General features: G+C 47.1%; 2 protein-coding genes across 12 annotated transcripts in view; one reads left to right on the forward strand and one right to left on the reverse strand.

Annotated features, from left to right (window-relative positions):
* The window catches only part of RAD51AP1 (RAD51 associated protein 1), a 33,122-nt gene extending 23,823 nt beyond the window's left edge, over positions 1-9,299 (reverse strand). For all 3 annotated transcript variants that reach the window (XM_048823677.2, XM_048823686.2, XM_048823668.2), the window contains exon 1: positions 8,788-9,299. In XM_048823677.2, coding sequence (XP_048679634.2) covers positions 8,788-9,284 — 497 coding nt within the window. In that variant the 5' untranslated portion in view covers positions 9,285-9,299. The remainder of the gene's footprint in view (positions 1-8,787) is intronic.
* FERRY3 (FERRY endosomal RAB5 effector complex subunit 3) overlaps positions 8,655-20,265 on the forward strand; it is a 32,689-nt gene continuing 21,078 nt past the window's right edge. For 3 of the 9 annotated variants that reach the window (XR_007353126.2, XM_048823603.2, XM_048823635.2), the window contains exons 1-6: positions 9,070-9,208; positions 10,715-10,909; positions 11,399-11,544; positions 12,405-12,586; positions 16,561-16,660; positions 16,748-16,869. Coding sequence is in view for 7 of the 9 variants with exons in the window: in XM_048823603.2 (XP_048679560.1) it covers positions 10,732-10,909; positions 11,399-11,544; positions 12,405-12,586; positions 16,561-16,660; positions 16,748-16,869 (728 nt within the window). In the remaining 2 variants the exon portion in view is untranslated. Of the gene's footprint in view, positions 8,674-9,069; positions 9,209-9,400; positions 9,744-10,341; positions 10,510-10,714; positions 10,910-11,398; positions 11,545-12,404; positions 12,587-16,560; positions 16,661-16,747; positions 16,870-20,265 lie in introns of those variants that run through there. The other 6 variants (XM_048823624.2, XM_075120844.1, XM_075120839.1 and 3 more) reach the window with 6 other exon arrangements.

Genomic DNA, 20,265 nt, shown 5'->3' on the forward strand with positions numbered 1-20,265 from the left:
AGGCAAGCCTACCAAAAGCTTTGTCAGTTTCCGTCAGGGTGCCTCAGAGTCCTTTTTGGATTTTACCAACAGATTGCATGAGGCTATCCTCCGACAGGTGGATAACACTGAGGCAGCTCACGAGCTCCTGTTAAAATTGGCAGTTGAAAATGCAAACGAGGATTGCCGCCGTGCTCTCCAGGCAGCGCAAGCCTCTGGTATTTTAGAGCTCTCAGACATGCTGCGGGCGTGCCAGAACATCGGCACACAAGCCCATAAGGCTGGAGTTCTGGCTGCCGCCCTGAGAAAAACCGGGAAGGAGGGGAAGCGTTGTTACCGCTGTGGTAAGGAGGGTCATTTTCAGCGGGAGTGCCGCTCATCTAAGGCACCAGCCCGACCCTCCAAGAAGTGCCCCAAGTGTGGGAAAGGTTATCACTGGGCTAATCAGTGTCGTAGCGGGTCGGGAAACCGCGCGACGGGTCCCCCCCGAACCCAGGGCCAAACGGGGGTGTTTCCCACTCAAACAACCGCTCCTCTGCCTTAAAATCCATAGACTCTATGAGGGCGGCGACTGCTGGAAGTGCAGGGCTTGATTTGATCATGCAGGAGGACACTGACTTTCGGCTGCCAGGGGAGGTCTGTGCTATACCTACACAGGTGACGGGACCTCTCCCTGCCAGCTTTGTAGGTCTCGTTCTCCCTCGCTCACATGCTGGGAAACAGGGCTTTTTTGTCATTCCAAGGGTCATTGATGCTGACTACACAGGCATTATTAAGGTTCAGGTGTGGACTCATCTTCCACAGTCGCTCCCGTGTGGACGGTCAATTGCACAATTGATTTTAGTCCCCTATCAGGTGCCAGCTGCGAAGGATCGAGACCGGGGCGGAGGCGGCTTTGGATCGACGCTGGCTCAGTCGCCATCTCACAACACGTCCTTTCCACTTGTTGCTCTAACAATGTCGGTCCGCCCCTCGAAACCTCAGTTAACACTTCTCTTAAATGATGTTCCCTTTACAGGGCTGGTGGACACTGGAGCTGACGTTACGGTGATTCGTGATCTGGAGTGGCCGGTCAGTTGGCCAACAGTTCCTTCTAAGGAGTTGTGGAGGATTGGGGGTAGTAAACCCGGGCACCAAAGTTTGTCTTGGGTCACGGTCTCTAAACCGGGAGGCCGTGCCCTTGCTACAATCCGTCCTTTTGTGCTCCCTGTCCACCTCAATATTTGGGGCCGTGACTTGCTTACAAAGCTGGACACCACCCTCGATATTAATATCTAATGGCCCAAAACCCTCCCGCACCCACCATGCCTTCAGCATTACCCTTGGTGTGGCAATCCTTAGAGCCTGTATGGATTGACCAGTGGCCCCTCCCTCTAGAGAAGCTAAAAGCACTTCAGTCGCTTGTGCAGCAACATTTGCACGCGCAGCGCTTGGAACGCTCCACTAGTCCCTGGAACACCCCGGTGTTCGTTATTAAGAAAAAATCGGGTGCATGGCGGCTGTTACATGATCTAAGGGAAATAAATAAACGCATACAACCTATGGGCCCCTTACAATTTGGCTTACCGAACCCGAATTTAATTCCTCAAACCGATCAGCTTTGTGTGTTAGATTTAAAGGATTGTTTTTTCACTATTCCCCTTTGCCCACAAGACCGCAAAAAATTCGCGTTTACGGTGCCACAATATAATAATCAGCAACCCTCTCATAGGTATCAATGGAAAGTCTTGCCCCAGGGAATGCAAAATAGTCCGACCTTGTGTCAGCTCTTTGTGGATCGGGCCCTTGCCCCTTTTCGTGCCCGGTACCCCACACTAAAGGTCTACCATTATATGGATGACATTTTGCTTAGTGGTCCCCAGGTTACGGCAGAACAACTTGAATCTCTGTCCGAGATTCTTGGCCAAAATGGCCTATTAGTGGCACTAGAAAAAATCCAACGCTCTTATCCCTATCACTACCTCGGACATAAGGTTTTACAAACCTATGCTGCTCCGGTTCGTCCGGAATTAATTCTACCTCAACCCCTAACCCTTGTTAAATTACAACAAGTTTTGGGTCATTTAAATTGGATTCGGCCCTACTTTCGTCTCCCCACTTCAATGCTGCAGCCGTTGTTCGAGCTCCTGCGTGGAGCCCGGGCACCGGGTGCAGTTATTGCCATCACTGAAAAGCATACTGCCTGCATTCGACAAATCAATGCAGCATTGAGTCAGCAGTTTGTGGACAGACTCCCAGAGGTCCGTCCCTTACGATTGGTTCTTCTTGCCACCCCTCATACGCCAACTGCAGCTCTGTTTGTACCCCGTACAGACACAGCCGTCTCTATTATAGAGTGGCTGTACCTTTCATCCACCCCCCCTCGAAATATTTACCCGTATTTAGATGCCCTATCTGATCTTGTTCGTAAAGCCCGCCACCGTGCAGTGCAACTCACTGGCACTGATTTAGTTGCCATTGTGCTCCCCTTGTCCCGTACTGAATTTGACTCTTTGTGCCACACCTCCTTGGCCTGGCAGGTTGCTCTTTGTGATTATATGGGAGAGATCTCTTATAATCCCCCTAAAGATCCCCGATTGGTAATTACCCAACAGGTGCCCCTGGTTGTCCATCGTCTTAGTCGCTCTCAACCCATTGTTTCAGCCGTCACTCTTTTTACTGATGGCTCTCCACGTCGCGGTGCTTTCACCTATCAATTAGGTGACCCCCCTCGTTGGCATTCTCGCTTTACGCTGCCTCAGCGTTCTGCGCAGCGCTCAGAATTGGCTGCTGTTGTTTTGGCCTTTCAACTTTTTGTTGATTGTCCCTTTAATTTGATTGTGGACACCCATTATGTTTATCAAGTAATTGATCATTTACCCCTAGCCCTCATTACCCCTCAGGTCGATGCAGACCTCCTTCGCCTGTTTTTGTCTTTACAGTATCTTATCACCACTCGTAATTTCCCATACTTTGTTGCTCATATTCGCAGTCATACCCCTCTGCCTGGGCTACTCACTGAAGGCAATGCGCATGCCGATCGCGCGTTACGTGGTGAGGTAAATTCCCTTTTTTCTGACCCCATTGAAAGCCATGCCTTTTTTGATCAGTCTGCCTCTGTTTTGGCCAGGCAGTTTCACATTCCTGCTGATCATGCACGTTCCATTGTTCGTTCCTGCCCCCACTGTGCTGCTGCTGCTCCTACTTTCTCTTATGCCGTTAACCCCCGAGGTACCGCAGCAAATCAGCTGTGGCAAATGGATGTTACTCATGTGCCACAATTCCGCCCCTATTCGTTTTTACATGTTTCCATTGATACCTATTCGGGATTCCTCTGGGCAACCCCACAGCGTGGGGAAGCCACTCCTAAAGTTATTCACCATCTGCTAGCCTGTTTTGCTGTTATGGGCCGCCCGAGCCAAATAAAAACAGATAATGCCCCAGCCTACTGCTCCACAGCCCTTTCCGCCTTTTGTGTCCAATGGGACGTCCGTCTCACACACGGGATCCCTTATAACTCCACGGGCCAAGCCATTGTTGAACGTGCAAATCGCACACTAAAAACCTTGCTTGACAAACAATTAAAACAAGGGGAGCTGCGTCTCCGAACCTTGGGAGACATTCAGCAACAATTGCATATCCTTTTGTTCACTTTAAATAACTTAACGCTAAACGCAGATCAGCAGACCCCCGCGGATCGGCATTTTCATAAATCCGAGGTGCTGGAAAGACCACGTGTCTATTACCGTCAGCTGCCTGATCCGCAATGGCTGGGCCCAGTACCTCTAATCACTTGGGGTCGGGGATATGCTGCTGTGTCTCTCCCTACAGGACCGTTGTGGGTTCCGGCCCGGTGTGTGCGACCAGCACTGAAGCAGCATGACGCGGCACCAGGGACTATCGAACCCCATACCGGAGTTTCAGCTGACCCTGGAGGAGGGCGCGGTGCCTCCTGGGTCGACAACGAAGGGACGGGAACGGAAGAGGCATAGTGTCCCAAGCCAGCCCGTGACATGGGGAGCAGTAAAAGCATTGGTCGCCGCGGCTCAACGACGGCTGGCAGCAAACCAACAGCCAGAGACTCCTGAGACTTTGTTTGTGGCAATTCTTGCCCAAATTACTGCTAATTCTGTATTGATTGTATGCCTTTTGTGCCTGCTATTTCCTGTAGGGGTTGGCTCGGGAGCGCTTTCTCCGTTATGAGCCCGAATGACATATAACCTATGGGAAAGATTGGCTTCAATAGCAAATGTTACCCACTTTTGTTTATCTAATTCTGTAGCAGCTGGAGAATTGTTGGGTACATGCCTTATCCCAGTATGTCATCATCCTGAAGAAATAGGGAATGAGACGATGCTCGCTGCTTACGCGAATCTCTCTTCCCAATACTCTGGTATGGCTAATTGGGGCCCGGCCAATTATACTTTGTCTCACACGGCCATATCCCTCCACACACCGTACCCGGCCGGGGCCAACAATGTCACCTGTGCACGTGTGGTTAACTGCACTAGTACAAGGGTGCCCTTGGGCTGTCGGCAAGTTTCTCAACCCTTTTTAAATTGTTCCCACGCCGTAAATGTTTCATACAATTATGGCCATATCATCCTACCATCAGGATGGTTTTTTACCTGCGGTTCACGCACCTTTAATTATATTCCTGCAAATTTAAGTGATGGCACCCTTTGCTGTCTTAGTAGAATGACACTTATATTGCCTTTTGCTGGTCAAAAACGTAGTAGAAGTGTACCCCTTTCAGATGATTGTATTGCAGATGTTGAGCTTTTTAGTCGTGCTGAGTATACTGCTTTAGCGGCCTCTATTGTTGGGGTCCCCGCGCTTGCCATTTATACAGCCAGAACTTTAAATAACCTGGCATGCTTTGCGGCAAAGGCAATTAATACAACATCCCAGGCAATTGCCCTACTTAACACAGAGCAACAAGAATTAAGGGATGCAATTTTGGATAACAGAGCAGCCATTGATTTTTTGCTCCTGAAACACCATCTAGGCTGCTCCACGTTTCAGCACATGTGTTGCTTTAATTTAACTGATAATAGTCGCTCCATAGAAACTAGACTGGCCGAATTGGCCAATCTTACAGCACACATACGCCAAGATCTGGGGTTTGAGGGCTTTTGGAATTGGCTTACAGGATGGCTGCCCTCTCTAGAATGGCTGCGACAACTTTTCGGTTATGCTGTGTTTGTAATTGTTGGGCTTACATTTTGCTGCTGCTGTATACAATGTATTCCCTCCTTGCTAAGGCTTTGCAGAGATCCGCCCTGGTAGGCTCCGCGAGTTATGTCCTTGTCTGTCCGGGAGTTGAATCACTTACAAAAGCAAATCGATGGCTACCATGAGATGGCCGAGCATAATAATAACAAAAGGGGGGGTGAAGGGTTCATGTAGCGTTCATGCACCTGGAAACAGTCAGGGCACACCCTGACTGTTGTGTAGGAGCAATGCACACATTGCTCTGTTCTATCCAAGGACATGGACCATGAAAACATGGACCATCTGGGAAGTCAAAATAAGGACATCAGCCGTGGGAAGCTTCCTCGGCCGAAGCTCAAGGCCTGAGAATAAAGATTGTAGTAGATAGAGGCTAGTAAATAGGAATATTAATCAAAGTCATATTATTTCCTTTGTTGATGCCTTTTGCGGTCGGTTGGGGTATGTGATGCGCAGGGGGGAGAGAAATAAAAGAGGTGGAAAAGCTGACAGGGGTAATCCCATCAGCAGACCAGCCTGCTTGCTTGTCTAAAGCTGTGCCCTGTCTTGTATTGAACCGCCACAACAAACTACGCAGAATCTTTGTCCATTCTTGCCCATTCCCTCTTCCTAACATCTTCCCCTCTCCCCCACTCCACCCCTGCCGAACTCACCCTATTTTGGACTCTTGTCCAGCTGTGTGCTAGCTAAAAGACAGTGAGAAAGAGGTATATGTGACTTTTATGATTCACAGCTGTCAGTGAACTCACAATACTGTCTCTATTCTTTATTTCCTTGGCTTCTGCAAATGTGCCCTTGAGGACCATCTCCTACACCCCGGTGGAGCACCTCTGTCAGATAAGGAGGCGAACCAGGTGTAGTAAGGAGAATATGTTTTGCAAAGTGCTGCAGTCAACACATACAGCAGATAGCAAAACAAAAGCGTGGAGGGAGACAGTTAATGAAAAACGTAGGCTAAACGTTGCTAAAATTCAAATACAGTGGCTATAAGCAGAGGAACATTTGCTCACTACAATTAAAGCCCAGGAAGCAAGCCTTACAGGAGTCATTCAAGGAAGCATGTAAACACTCCCTGGCCGAATGTATCACAGAAAGACACATTACTGGGGCTCATTGTCTTAATGCTCCTTCAAAGCCTTCCTGATTCGAATAGCCCCCTGCTGAGCCCCTCTAATTGGCCTGGTATCTGGCTAATCAAAATCAGCAGCCAGCCAATTTATCTTAGCGCTCCATCCCTGGGGAAACCTTTCCCCCAACGCTTCACAAATGTTATGTAGAAGACAGCAGGCTGCTATGACCATCAGAATATTGTCCTCATTGAGGTCTACCCTGCCAAAGGCACAGTCAACGGTCATTCGGCCCCTGCTGAGCCTGTTGTTGAAAAGCTCCTTGCTGCTGGCTAGGTTCCCAGTGTAAGACTTCATGAGCCATGGGAGCAGGAGGTAGGTGGGGTCTCCCAGGATCACTATGGGCATTTGCACATCCTCCATTGGAATCTTCTGGTTGGGAAAGAAAGTTCCTGCATGCAGCTTTCTGTACAGTCCAGCGTTCCTAAAGATGCGTGCATCATGAACCTTCCCTGACCAATTTACATTGATATCAGTAAAACGGCCCCAGTGTTCCACCAGTGCCTGCAAGACCATGGAGAAGTAGCCCTTTCGGTTGTTATACTCTGTTACAAGATGGTCTGGGGCCAAATTTGGGATGTGCGTGCCATCTATTGCCCCACTGCAGTTAAGGAATCCCATTGCTGCGAAGCCATCAAGTATTTCCTGCACATCACCCAGAGTCACAGTCCTTCGTCGCAGGAGGCGACTGATGGCCCTGCACACTTACAACACCACAACCCTCAGGGTGGACTTTCCAACTTCAAACTGATTCGCAACTGACTGGAAGCAGTCTGGAGTTGCTGGCTTCCACACAGCAATCTCCACTTGCTTTTCCACTGTGAAGACAGCTCTCATTCTGGTGTCTTTACACCACAGGGTAGGGGCAAGCTCTGCACACAGTTCCAGGAAGGTGGCTTTGCACATCCAAAAGTTCTGCAGCCACTGCTTGTCATCCCAGACATGCATCATGATGCGATCCCACCACTCAGGGCTTGTTACCTGAGGCCAGTAGCAACAGTCAATAGTGTGCAGCTACTCCATGATTACCAGGTACAATCTTGAATTGTTTCTTTCCACTGCACACAGCAGGGCAGGCACCACAGAGTCACCTTCTGTTTCCCAGCTCATGAAATACTGCAGGACCAGGTGCTTTGGGTTCATAATACTTATCACCAGACTGATCAGCAGTTCAGGATGGTTTCAGGCAGAGATGGCAAGTGCAGTTTACAGAGGCTATTAAAAAACAGCACGAAATGAAGTCAGAAGCCCATGGAATGATTGGAGAGAAAGAACTACATCATGGGATGGTGAGCACAACCCCATGATTAAGGCTAAAATTTTGTCACAGATATTTTTAGTAAAAGTCAGGGATAGGTCATAGGTTTCTGCGAATTTTTGTTTATTGCCCCTGACGTGTCCCTGACTTTTACTAAAAATATCCCTGAACAAATGAGGAGGGAGAGGATGGTCCAGCACCCACAGCTGCTGGGGCTCCGGGGGTTCCCCCACCGCCAGGGGCAGCTGGGGAGCTGCAGGGGGTCCCCTCGCCACCCAGGGGTTGAAGTGGAAAGGGCAGGGACAAGGAATGACAGCTCCAGCTCCAGCCCCACTGCCCTGTGGCTGAAGTGGAAAATGTCACAGAGGTCTCTGGAAGTTGCGGATTCCGCGACCTCTGTCACACAAACATAACCTTGCCCATGATGCACTGTGACCCATTCCCAGACCTGCCAGCGGCCGAGAGTGGCAAATGGCACAGGGAGATCGCTACGGACAATGCAACACTCTCTGTCCAGGCAAGAGCACCGCCTGGCGAACGTGCTCTGCCGACAGGAAGAGCGGTTGTACAGAGGGGCGCAACTGATGGAATTAAAGCGGCTTACGATCAACACCGTAACTTAAGTCAACTTAACCCTGTAGCGCAAACATGGCCTGAGCAACCCCGTTTCCCCCAGTGGCGCAGAGTCTCAGTCGCTGTAAGGTCAGCAAAGACAGCGCGTTGCTCGCGCCAACGGCTACCAGCTTCGAGGAGCCACCCCACAATGCCCCGCGCGGCCAGGACAATCCACCCAATGGCGCCTGGTGAGGCCCCCGCACCACCTACGCGGTCCGCAGGCGCGCGCGCGCGCGCACGATGTAACAGCAGGGGCGGGCGCAAGCGGACACCAGTGAGCTAGACACGGCGTCAGACGATCAACCCCTCCCCCCCCAGCGGCGCCCCCCGGGCCTGGCCACAGGCGCGGGAACCGACCACGCCGCCAAGGCAGGACCAAGGGCTACGCTAGCGGGGGATCCAGAGGACTGTTCCCCCCCCTCCCCCCAGTCCACGGCGCTGAAGTGCCCCCGGGAGTCCGAGCCACCCCCGCGCTAACAGGGGGTGAGCGAGAATCAGGCTGCGCCCTGGCGGCTTGGTCACAAGGGATCCCCGTGTAACGGTCCGCGCCGGGACAGCGCCCCCCTGGCCCGTGTGTGGGCGGGGGGGGGCACCCACCTCCTGACCGGCCTCTCCATCGCGGCGGGGCGGCGCCGGCTCCCCAGCCGCCGGGCGGGCCGCTCCTCTCCCCGCTCGCGCAGCCCCGGCACATTCGTCACCTGCACAAAAAAGGAGGCGGGGAGGAGGAGGCGAATCTGCGGCGCCAGATCCGAAGGAGCCGCCGGGAGCGGCAGCGCCGCGCCGCCCCACCCCCGCCAGCTGCTCCGCCCCCGCCGGCCGGGGCTCAGGTGAGGGAGGGGCTTCCCCTCCCCCTCCCGGGAACAGCCCCTCCCCCCCGTCACTAGCGCCGCCCTGGGCAGGGAGCCCAGCACCGCCGGCCCGGCTCGGCTCAGTTGCCGGCGAGGGGCCAGGCCCGCGACCGGGCTCCCCCGCCCCCTCCTAGCGGGGCCTGGCGCGAGTGGCTGAAACAGCGGGCGGGGTAAGGAGCCGGCAGCGTCGGGTGTTTCCGCGGGGCCTGCGGGCGGAGGCTCTGCCCGGCGCTGGGGCCGCCTCATCCCCGAGCCCCAACGCCCCGAGCCGCGCGCCCCACGCCCCGAGTGCGAGCAGCGCCGGGCTTGGGGCTCTCACGCGTGGGTCGTGCTGGCCCGTGGGGACAGAAACCCGTGGCTCTAATTCAGCCTTTCCAGCGCTGCCGGTCGGGGAAGGAGCGTTGTGGTCATTGAGTCTGATCCCCAATTTAACCTAGGGAACCGTGTGTCAGAGGAGGCTAAAACCTCAGACATCATCAACTCCTTCCTTCATTTGTGCAGTGGTGCCCTAGAGAGCTTTTCTCCACCCCATCTTACCCCGACCCTCAAAAATCCCAGGATCCAGCTTCCCACGCATAGTAGGATGGTGCTCTGCGGGTGACAAGCCTCTTTTAATGCAGCCAGAGAAGTTCTATCTGCACCAGGTCCCCTCTGCTCACATAAGCACCGGGGACATTGTCGTCCCATCCACCCTGTTTCATTAATGTATGTGGTTATAAAACGTGGTTACTTTTTGCACTTCACCAAGTTTGGATGATGAAAATAAACTAGCCAGTTTCACTTTCTGTTCTCTTGAACTAGTACAATGCTGTAAGGTTTGAGTTGCAAACCTTGCCAGGGACCGTTTAAATACAAACAGACTTCTAAGTTGTGGTGTTTTTAAATTCATGCAAATATTCATTTTAGGTTTTGTAACTGAGGTCTTGTTAAAATTGTTCTATTACTTCTGTGTAAACCCCTCAAAACAACATTTTTTATTCTAAAATTTACACTTACCCCCGAATATTCCCTCCCTGTTTTAATATATCTGCATTAAGAGGAAGTGAAATCCTAATTAACATGTATGCTCTCTTTGGGCCTGAACCTACAAATGCATACTATTGGACGCAGTGTTTGATTTCAGCAAGACTAATTATGGCAATGTGCACTACCCCATCACATGCTTGAGTTTGGGGGCCTAAGCCAAGTTTTTCAGAAATGGGTGCTAAATCCATATTTAGTCATTAAAATTAGTGGAAGCTTCCAGGTGCCCAGCACTTTTGAAAATCAAGCACCTTATTAAGTACCTAATTGTGATTTTTAGGTGTCTTAGGGCAAGTCTACACTATGGCACTACATCGGCTGTAGCGCATCTGGTGAAGATACACTATGCTGATGGGAGAGCGCTCTCCAGTTGGTATAATTACTCCACCTTGGCGAGAAGCAGAAGCTACGTCGCTCACTGGGGGGCTTTTTCACACCCCTGAGCAATGTAAGTTATATCAGCGTAGGCTATAGTGTAGACCTGCCCTCAATGTATTTTTAAAAAAAATTAATTTAAAAAAAAATTGGCTATTATTTCCACTTCCCTAAATATTTTAATTATTGCCAGAATCACGTTTTGTGTTTCCTTTTGTTCACATTTGGAATATGTGAATATATAAACGATACAACATGCTGTTTTGCTTATTATGCAGAAAACCAACAAAAGAAGATGAAGGCCAATAAAGGAAAAATGTACACTAGAGAAAGAGAGTTTTTGTATAACTTCAATGCTGGAAATCAGCACTTAGTGCTTACAGTGCCTATCAAATTTCCTGTGCAAGAGAATGCCAGTCATTTGCATGGACGTCTAATGCTCCTGCACAATTTACCATCCTTCATAGAAAATGGTGAGAATTGGGTTTGTAAATGATCAGTGTCATATGTATTAATGACAGGTTTCAGAGTAGCAGCCATGTTAGTCTGTATCCGCAAAAAGAAAAGGAGTACTTGTGGCACCTTAGAGACGAACAAATTTATTTGAGCATAAGCTTTCGTGAGCTACAGCTCGATGAAGTGAGCTATAGCTCACAAAAGCTTATGCTCAAATAAATTTGTTCGTCTCTAAGGTGCCACAAGTACTCCTTTTCTTTATGTGTGTTAATGTGCTGTGACAGACTAAGCAAAAGAGTATTATTTCTAAAAGATTTTAAAAGGAATTTTAATAATATTTAGCTGTTTTTATGGTTTGACTGCATATTAATATACGAGGAAGGAGCGTGGTCAAGTAAATTTAGCAGTTTTAAAGTACATGTTCATGCAGTTGTTAGAAATTTCCTTTATTTTAACTATTCATAGTAAACTCTGATTGATAGCACATTCTTTTCTTATTACAATAGACTTAAAGCAATCTCTTAGTCAGTTCATAGAAGGAGAATCCATAAAAGATTATGATAAAGAAGCAGAGGCGGCCCTGGAAGCTGTGAAATCAGGAGAAGTGGATATGCACCAGCTGGCAAATGCTTGGGCTAAAGCTTATTCAGAGGTGAGACGCAAAAAGAAAAGGAGTACTTGTGGCACCTTAGAGACTAACAAATTTTCTGAAATATGAATTTCCAAAGGTTTGCTACATGTGAAGTCTTTCAAAATGTATGTAGGCAGCATTAGAAATTACACTGAAATTCAGTTTTACTGGTCACCCCACATGGTGATAATTTGGCTATTCAGATAAAATCTGAGGGCTCATTCTGCAAGTTCTTAATCATGTCCGTGGAACTATCCATGAAAGGACTACTTCAGTAAGAATTTGCAGAAATGAGCCCTCAGGGTAAAATTTCTTTATTAAAGGGCAGCAACTCCCATTGAAGTCTGTGTAAATGGGGGCAGACTTTATCCTTGTACTTTGCCTAAGACACTTCCTATTGATGCTGATGTGTTGGCCCCTTATTTACACCGATCAGTAAGAATTTTTGTTGAAGAGATCCAATTGGAAATGATTTAACTGATTTTTTTTAAGTGTTCTCACAGGTAGGAGATAATAAATCATTTTTATTCAAACTCCGTTTCAGGTAGAGAATGTTATTTATGATTATCAGTTCATCCACATTTGGAGGTTGAGCAGTCCCTGTTCTGTTGTTTCCACCCTAATGTACTGGGGGAGAGAATGTTTGTGATAGAAATGAAGGGAAAACAGAAGATGGAATGGGGAAATGGAGGAGAAAGAGAAAATTTCAAAGATAAAAGTAGATGGGGGAGAGAAGCCAAATTAGAAAAGAAAATTTTTTTAAATTTTGAACAGTGTACATTGGCACAAAAATTAACTCTGTCATTTTAAATGACTTTGGTTCTGTGTGTTTAAAAATGTCCATAGCATTCTTTAAAATATTTGACTTTATTACTTTCTAGACAACATTAGAACATGCAAGACCTGAAGAACCCAGCTGGGATGAAGATTTTGCGGATGTGTACCATGATCTGATACATTCTCCAGCTTCTGAAACTCTGTTAAACCTGGAACACAATTATTTTGTTAGTATCTCAGAATTAATAAGTGAAAGAGATGTGGAACTGAAAAAATTACGAGAAAGGTATTTTTAAAATGTCTCATTAAACCAGATGTTTTCTATATGACTCTGTTACAAGCTCTGCAAATGAACAGTTAGCAATATAAGGCTTGTTTTAGCTTTCTTTATCCTTCTTTAAAAAGAGTATAGGTCAGTTAAAATATAAAAATGTGACTACATGTAATATTTGTGTCAACTTTGAGTCTAATCAAAAGCTAGAAAATGTAAAAGCTAAGGTAATCTGAATCACATTATGTTCAAGTTCCACATACATTGTGGAATATATAATTTTTTTTAAGTACATCAGAATTAGGAAGCCTGCCAAACAATTAGTGGGGCCACCGGATGATCAGGGTGCTAAAGGAGCACTTAAGGAAGACAAGGCCATTGCCGAGAAGCTAAATGAATTCTTTGCATTGGTCTTCACTGCAGAGGATGTGAAGGAGATTCCCACACCTGAGCCATTCTTTTTAGATGACAAACCTGAGGAACTGTCCAATATTGAGGTGTCACTAGTGGAGGTTTTGGAACAAATTGATAAATTAAATAGTAGTCAGTCACCCAAGAGATGTGAAGGAACTCCTAATGTGACATTGCAGAACTATTAACTGGTATGTAACCTATTGTTAAATCATCTTCTACACCAGAGAACTGGAGAATAGCTGATGTGATGCCAATTTTTTAAAAAGGCTCCAGAGGTGATCCTGGTAATTACAGCCCATAAGTCTACAGTACCAGGGAAATTAGTTGAAAGTAAAATATAGTAAAGAACAGAATTATCAGACACAGAGATGAACGTTATATGTTGGGGAAGAGTCAGCATGGCTTTTGTAAAGGGAAATCTTGCCTCACCAATGTATTAGAATTCTTTGAGGGGCTCGGCAAGGGTGATCCAGTGGATATAGTGTACTTGGACTTTCAGAAAGCCTTTGAGAAGGTCCATCACCAAAGACTCTTAAGAAAAGTAAGCAGTCATGGGATACGAGGGAAGGTCCTCTCATGGATCAGTAACTGGTTAAAAGACAGGAAAGAAAGGGTGGGAACAAATGGTCAGTTTTCACAGTGGAGAGGGATAAATAATAGTGGTGTCCCCCAGGAATCTGTACTGGGACAGATATTTATACTGTTCAACATATTTATAAATGATCTGGAGAAAGGGATAAACAGGCAGGTGGCAACCTTTGAAGATAATACAAAATTACCGTATATACTCGATCAGAAGCTGGTTCGTTTATTAGCTGACCCCCCCCCCCCAAGATGGATAAGTAAAAATGGAAAATTTTTATGACCCGTTCATAAGCTGACCCTATAATTCAGGGGTTGGCAAACTTTGGCTCCCGGGCCATCAGGATGGGCCGAGACAGTTTGTTTACTTCAAGCGTCCGCAGGCATGGAGGTAAACCTAAGTAAACAAAGTGTCCCGGCACGCCAGCGGCTTACCCTGGCAGGCCGGGATAGCAACTGGTGGGGAAATTTTTGGGGGGGGGAGAAGCTGGGGGTCAGGGGAGTAACCCCTGTGACCACCCCCAAACGTGGCCCCACCCATAGCCCGGGACCCCCACACTCTCCCCAGCCCATCCCTTCCCACCTTATCTGGGGAGAATGTCTCTGGTCTGGCCGGAGCCGCTCCGGCGGGCCAGACCAGGTGGCACAGCCACAGCGTGTTCCAGCGGGCTGGGCCAGGCAGCATGGCTGCAGCGGGCTGGGCGGCGTGGCCACAGCCTGCTGTGGGGGGCGGGGTCGAGCGGCACGGCTACAGCCTGCTATCCCTGGAGCTGCAGCTGCAGCTGCTTTGGACGCTGGGGCAAGAGCAGCATGGCCAGAAGCGGACAGACTCTGGCCCCGCCTCTTCCCTTCTGGCTCTGCTGCCTCTCCTTGCTCCCTCTGTTGGGGGGAGGGGCTGTGTCCCACCTCTCCCTCTCTATACCGTTCGTAAGCCGACCCCCCTCTCTGATGTTTCCCTTTTTTACTAAAAAAAAAATTCGGCTTATGAACAAGTATATACAGTACTCAGGATAGTTAAGTCCAAAGCAGACTGAGAAGAGTTCTCTGTTCTGTTCATTCCCTCTGAAGTATCCGACACTGACCACTGTTGAAAGACGGGATACTGGGCTAGGTGAACCATTGGTCTGACCCAATATGGCCATCTTTATGTTCTTGTATTTTTAAAGGGAATGTATTATATAGACCATGCAACATTTATTTATTTAGATTCTTGAAAACACAAAAAGGCCCCTATACAAAAGCTCCAGTACCTTTTAACATGCCTTAAGAAATGCAGACCAACAACTTCCTCACACCAAAAGAGGGAGAGAGAACCTCCACTCCAGCCAATGATTATAGCTTATTATAATACATATTATTGGAACATTGGATTCTAGATAACTGGTAGACGGTTGAAAAGCTGCAAAACTCCTCTTTATCCACTAGGGAAAGTATATGCAATGCTTTCCTTTTTAGAGCAGAAATAAAAGCTTAAGCTGAAACATTAATACACAGAAAAATATATAACAATATAAAATATTAGTTAAAAAGGGACAGTTGTGAGGCTTCATTGTATTAACACCAAAGTGACCCAATTACATAGCTTGTTGAGTAGCAAGTGAAGGTAAATTTCTCAAAACATCAACCTTCTGATATTATACCCACATTACAGAATGCATGGATACATATTTAGTTTTTTCTCACAGTATGAAGTTACTTTATTCATGCCAGTTATGGACACATTAAATTGCTACAATATGGGTATAGTATAAGGCTCTGACTGCTAATGAATTATTTTCTCTACGTGAATCACATGTATGAATAAGAAGAAAAAAGAGCACATGGAAATAGCTCCACATTCTATCTTGCAGAGCTTTGCTATGGTATAACTGTGTATTGACTTCAGTGGAATTTATTTTCATGTACTTTGCATGACCATGAATCTTCATATGTGAGGGGCTATTGAAGTTACACCAATTGCGTGTAGGTGTTATATAGTCTATTTACAAATGACCTGATTCGAAAACCCTGTCCCTAGGTTTTAAATTGATGTTTTGTGCCAGGTATTGCTCCCAGTTCTGTGCTGTGTTGAGCTGATCTTTCCCTGGAGAAAAGTGTGCCTGCAAAAGAAACCATGAGGCAAGTGACATAAGAGGATTAAGGAAAGGAAAGAGAGTTTAGCTGAGCTGGCTCAGATGATTGGTGGTTATGTGATACTGAAACTTTCTTTGAATGTAGCTCACACTGGAAGTTAGTCCAATATAAAGTGATTTGGCAGTCTCAGTCCAGTTTCTGATGGTTAGGTATCCACATCACAGAAACACTACCAGTTGATAGTCTCACATGACTGAATGGATTCAGAAATTAAACTATCCTTTCAACACAACAGATATTCCCTCCAACTCAGAATTGAGAGAAGCTTGTCCTGCTCTGTTTCTGTGAAAAGGATTTTAGTATCCAGGTTGCTTAATTTAACACACTTCACCTGCTTTAATTTTTTTAAAAGGAAAAAGATTAAAATAAACTGTATTTAAACTATTTTCAACAAACAAAACAATGACATCATCCTGATATGCTGAGATTTGAACAGTTGCTACTGCACATGTGGAAATTGACTTTTTTTAAAAATAGTTGGTGTTGATCCACAAACTGTGTGTAAAAAGTTCACTCTTAAAAGGAGTCAATCAATAGCATTTATCTAAAGCTAACAAACCTTCCTATACATGGTTTGTTAACACTGGATAAAAAGTTGCGTAAAAATCTGCTTGCTTTACACAGATATACCCAGTGAAGTCCTTTGCACTACTTATGTGGATAAGTTGGGTGGGTTTGGCTCTGGATTTCTGATTTTTTGCCTTCAAGTTTAATTTATATTTAAAACTACCTTGAGAATGAAAATGTTGGTGATGTAATTGACAGCGATAAGTGGCTAAGCTTTCAACATTGGCAGAGACATCCAGAAAGTTTACTTAATGTAATTAGGCATTGGTCTAAATGATTGGCTTCCGTTTTAGACAAGGAGCAGAAATGGATAAGGTGATGCAAGAACTAGGAAAATCACTAACAGATCAAGATGTAAATGCATTGGCTGCTCAGCATTTTGAATCCCAACAGGTAAATTAAGTTCAGTGAATTGGAATAAATCATGCAAAGAGTTGTCTTAAAAAAAAATGAATTGGTTGGAATGATGTCTACTTCTAGGTTTTGGAGAATAAATGGACCAGTGAACTAAAACAGTCCACCGCCATCCAAAAACAGGAGTATCAAGAATGGGTGATAAAACTTCATCAAGATCTAAAAAATCCCAACAACAGCTCAATCAGGTATTTATCTCTGCTGTAAAGTTCTCTCTAAATATTCTTTCTGTTCAACTACAGTAGTTTACAGGACTCACTTTTTACAAGTTGTTCTCTCATAATAGTCATTTAAATTGAAAAAATTTACTGAAAGGCTGAGAGCCATTGAAAATAGAACCATCACATGTTCTTTTATAGAAGAGAGAAAATATATAACATTTTGCATGGGCCTAAATTATGTCTTTAAGTTGTGTCTTCCTACTTTACCTTACTATTTAAAATGTATATTTCTAATATAATGTTCCAGAATGCATTCTGAGGTCATTTAGGAATGGTTTGCGGTATCACAGAATGTGCAGGGTTTATAAACACTAAATTCATAGTACAGGATTTGATTGAATGCAATCTAAAGGAAATTAGCTCATTCTTGGGTGGATGTTACCTGGCAACTGGAAAAAATCCTAGTTTTTTGTGACTGCTGGTGTGCTTAGGCTGAAGAAAGGTTTTCTGACTGCAGGCTAGGGTGTGTAGAGGCACATTTCTTGCTCCCCATCTTGTGGGAACTGCCTCCTACACTAGTGTGCAGTGTGCTGCTGCAGGTTCCTAACTACTCCCTCAGGCCAGATACCAGAAGGGAGAGTATAGTTGCAGGGATAGGTTAGGGGTGGGAAGGAACCAGTATAGAGTCCACAAGTACTTGTACAAGTATGCCAATTGGTATGGCCAGCAATAAGAGGAGGCAGGTTTGGAACACGAGGCTGTTGACCTGCTTGGGAGAAGATGATTGCGGGGGCGGGAGCAGGAGTTGGTATTTAGTGAGATAACACTGCAGCATCTCATGCTCTCTGGAGGATAAAGGAGAAGTGAGGATGGAGACTGCTTCCACTGGAGTGGAAAGAAAGAGGGGAGATAATGAAAACCAGAATACTTTCAGTATAGCTCAGTGTTCTAAGGATTATAAATTGACATGGAGAATATTGCAATACATATTTAAAGTGTGTTTGGGAGTACTTTTCAGTTGTCAGGTCATTTCGAGAATACATACTCAGGAGTATATAACTGTAAAGCAAAGCTGAGCTGCTCTCCAAGGTAGTGAGCAAGGGTCATACAGTAAAAATCAGTAGCAGTGCTGTCATAAATCTAAAGGGAAGGCTAACCACCTTTAAATCCCTCTTGGCCAGAGGAAAAAACCCTTTGACCTGTAAAGGGTTAAGAAGCTAAAGATAACCTCCCTGGCACCTGACCAAAATTACCTCCCTGGCACCTGACCAAAATTGCCAATGAGGAGACAAGATACTTCCAAAGCTGGAGGGGGGGGGAAGCAAAGGGTTCTCTTGGTCTGTGTGTTGCTTTTGCGGGGACCAGAGCAGGAATGCAGGTCAGAACTCCTGTAAAGGGCTAATAAGCCATCTAGTTAGATATGCGTTAGGTTCTGTTTTGTTTAAATGGCTGGTAAAATAAGTTGTGCTGAATGGAATGTATATTCTGGTTTTTGTGACTTTTTGTAACTTAAGGTTTTGCCTAGAGGGATTCTCTATGTTTTGAATCTGATTACCCTGTAAGGTATTTACCATCCTGTTTTTACAGAGGTGATTCTTTTACTTTTTCTTCAATTAAAATTCTTCTTTTAAGAACCTGATTGCTTTTTCATTGTTCTTAAGATCCAAGGGTTTGGGTCTGTGTTCACCTATGCAAATTGGTGAGGATTTTTATCAAGCCTTCCCCAGGAAAGGGGGTGTAGGGCTTGGGGGGATTTTGTGGGGAAAGACGTTTCCAAGCGGGCTCTTTCCCTATTATATTTTGTTAGATGCTTGGTGGTGGCAGCAATAAAGTCCAGGGACAAAAGGTAAAATAGTTTGTACCTTGGGGAAGTTTTAACCTAAGCTAGTAAAAATAAGCTTAGGGGGTTTTTCATGCAGGTCCCCACATCTGTACCCTAGAGTTCAGAGTGGGGAAGGAACCTTGACAGGTCCTCTAGTCAAGTACCCCCCCACCCGTCCTAGAATGTTTCTGATGACACTGTCAGTTTAAAACTAACCAAGTTGACATCTAAACCATCACAGAATATGATAATTGGCCTTCATAGTTAACAGCTCACTGACGTGAATAGGCAGTTCATGCTTTTCAGAAATATTGGGCCTGACTTGCCTCCCACATTGATTTTTACACCAGTAAAACTAGAAACTTAGAGGAGTGTGATGGGATATACAAACCATACATTGGCATGGAAGAGGTTAAAGGATAATATTGGGCCCAGATAGCCCCACCCCTCCAACCCTGCGGAGCCTGCTGCAACTGGAGAGGGTTGAGAGCAACCCAGCTCAGAAGGGGGTAGGCTGCAGAAGGAGTGCAGACCTGTTGTGCAGGCTCCTGGAAAAGGGGCTAGAGCCGCCTCCCTGAAACACTAGGACTACATGCTGAGCCCTGCTTGAGTCTGACAGTTTGGTGTCCTTTTTATTGTTTCTTTTTCCTATTTTGAACCAGAAGCGGAGAGTGTTGTAGGAAGTGACCCAGGGACGGTAACAAAGAGGGTCCACACTCCTCCCAGGGTTCAATGCTGATCACCTTCCTAGAGCCCTAGGTCAGAGTCCAGTGGAGTGGCCAGACCTGGGCTCCCCTACCACTACCCTCCCTCCTCTGGCTGACTGGTTGCTAACTACTAGATCACCCAGCTCACCGAGGACCGTACCAGTGTTTCCTCTTAATTTTTTACGTCCACATGTGGAATGAATTTTGTTATGTGCACCAATATGGAGGTGATGTGTGACACGACACCTTCATATTGGTGCACATAACAAAATTTGTGTGGTGGGGGTGGGGCCGAGGGGTTCGGAATGTGGGAGGGGGCTCAGGGCTGGGGCAGAAGGTTGGGGTGTGTGGGGGGTTAGGGCTCTGGCTGGGGTGAGGCTGGGGATGAGGGGTTCAGGGTGTGTGTGGGGGGGGAGCTCAGGGCTGGGGCCAAGGGTAGGGTGCAGGGGTGAGGGCTCCGGCTAGGGGTGAAGGCTCTGGGGTGGGGTCAGGGATGAGTGGTTTGGGGTGCAGGAAGAGGCACAGGTCTGGGGCAGAGGGTAGGGTGCAGGGGGTGAGGGCTCTGGCTAGGGGTGAAGGCTCTGGGGTAGACCTGGGGATGAGGGGTGAGGGGTGTAGGCTGCCCAGGGGCTACAGTGGGGAGAGAGGACTCCCCACAGCCCTCTCTCTCCACAGCAGCTCGGTGCCCAGGAAGAGGCGCCTCTCCCCGGCTGCGACAGCTCCAGTGGGGCTGGACTGGGCTGAGGGAGGGGCTCCTCTCTCCTGCAGCTCTGGCGGGCTGGGCCGAGATGAGGGAGGTTCGCCTCTCCGCGCTGGGGCCCTGAACCCCGGTGCAGAGCTTAATAGGCAGCTGCGCGGCCCGTGCAGCTTAGAGGGAACTTAGGACCCTACTAC

Source organism: Caretta caretta, chromosome 1 (assembly GCF_965140235.1).
Source record: "Caretta caretta isolate rCarCar2 chromosome 1, rCarCar1.hap1, whole genome shotgun sequence".
Taxonomy (NCBI): domain Eukaryota; kingdom Metazoa; phylum Chordata; order Testudines; family Cheloniidae; genus Caretta; species Caretta caretta.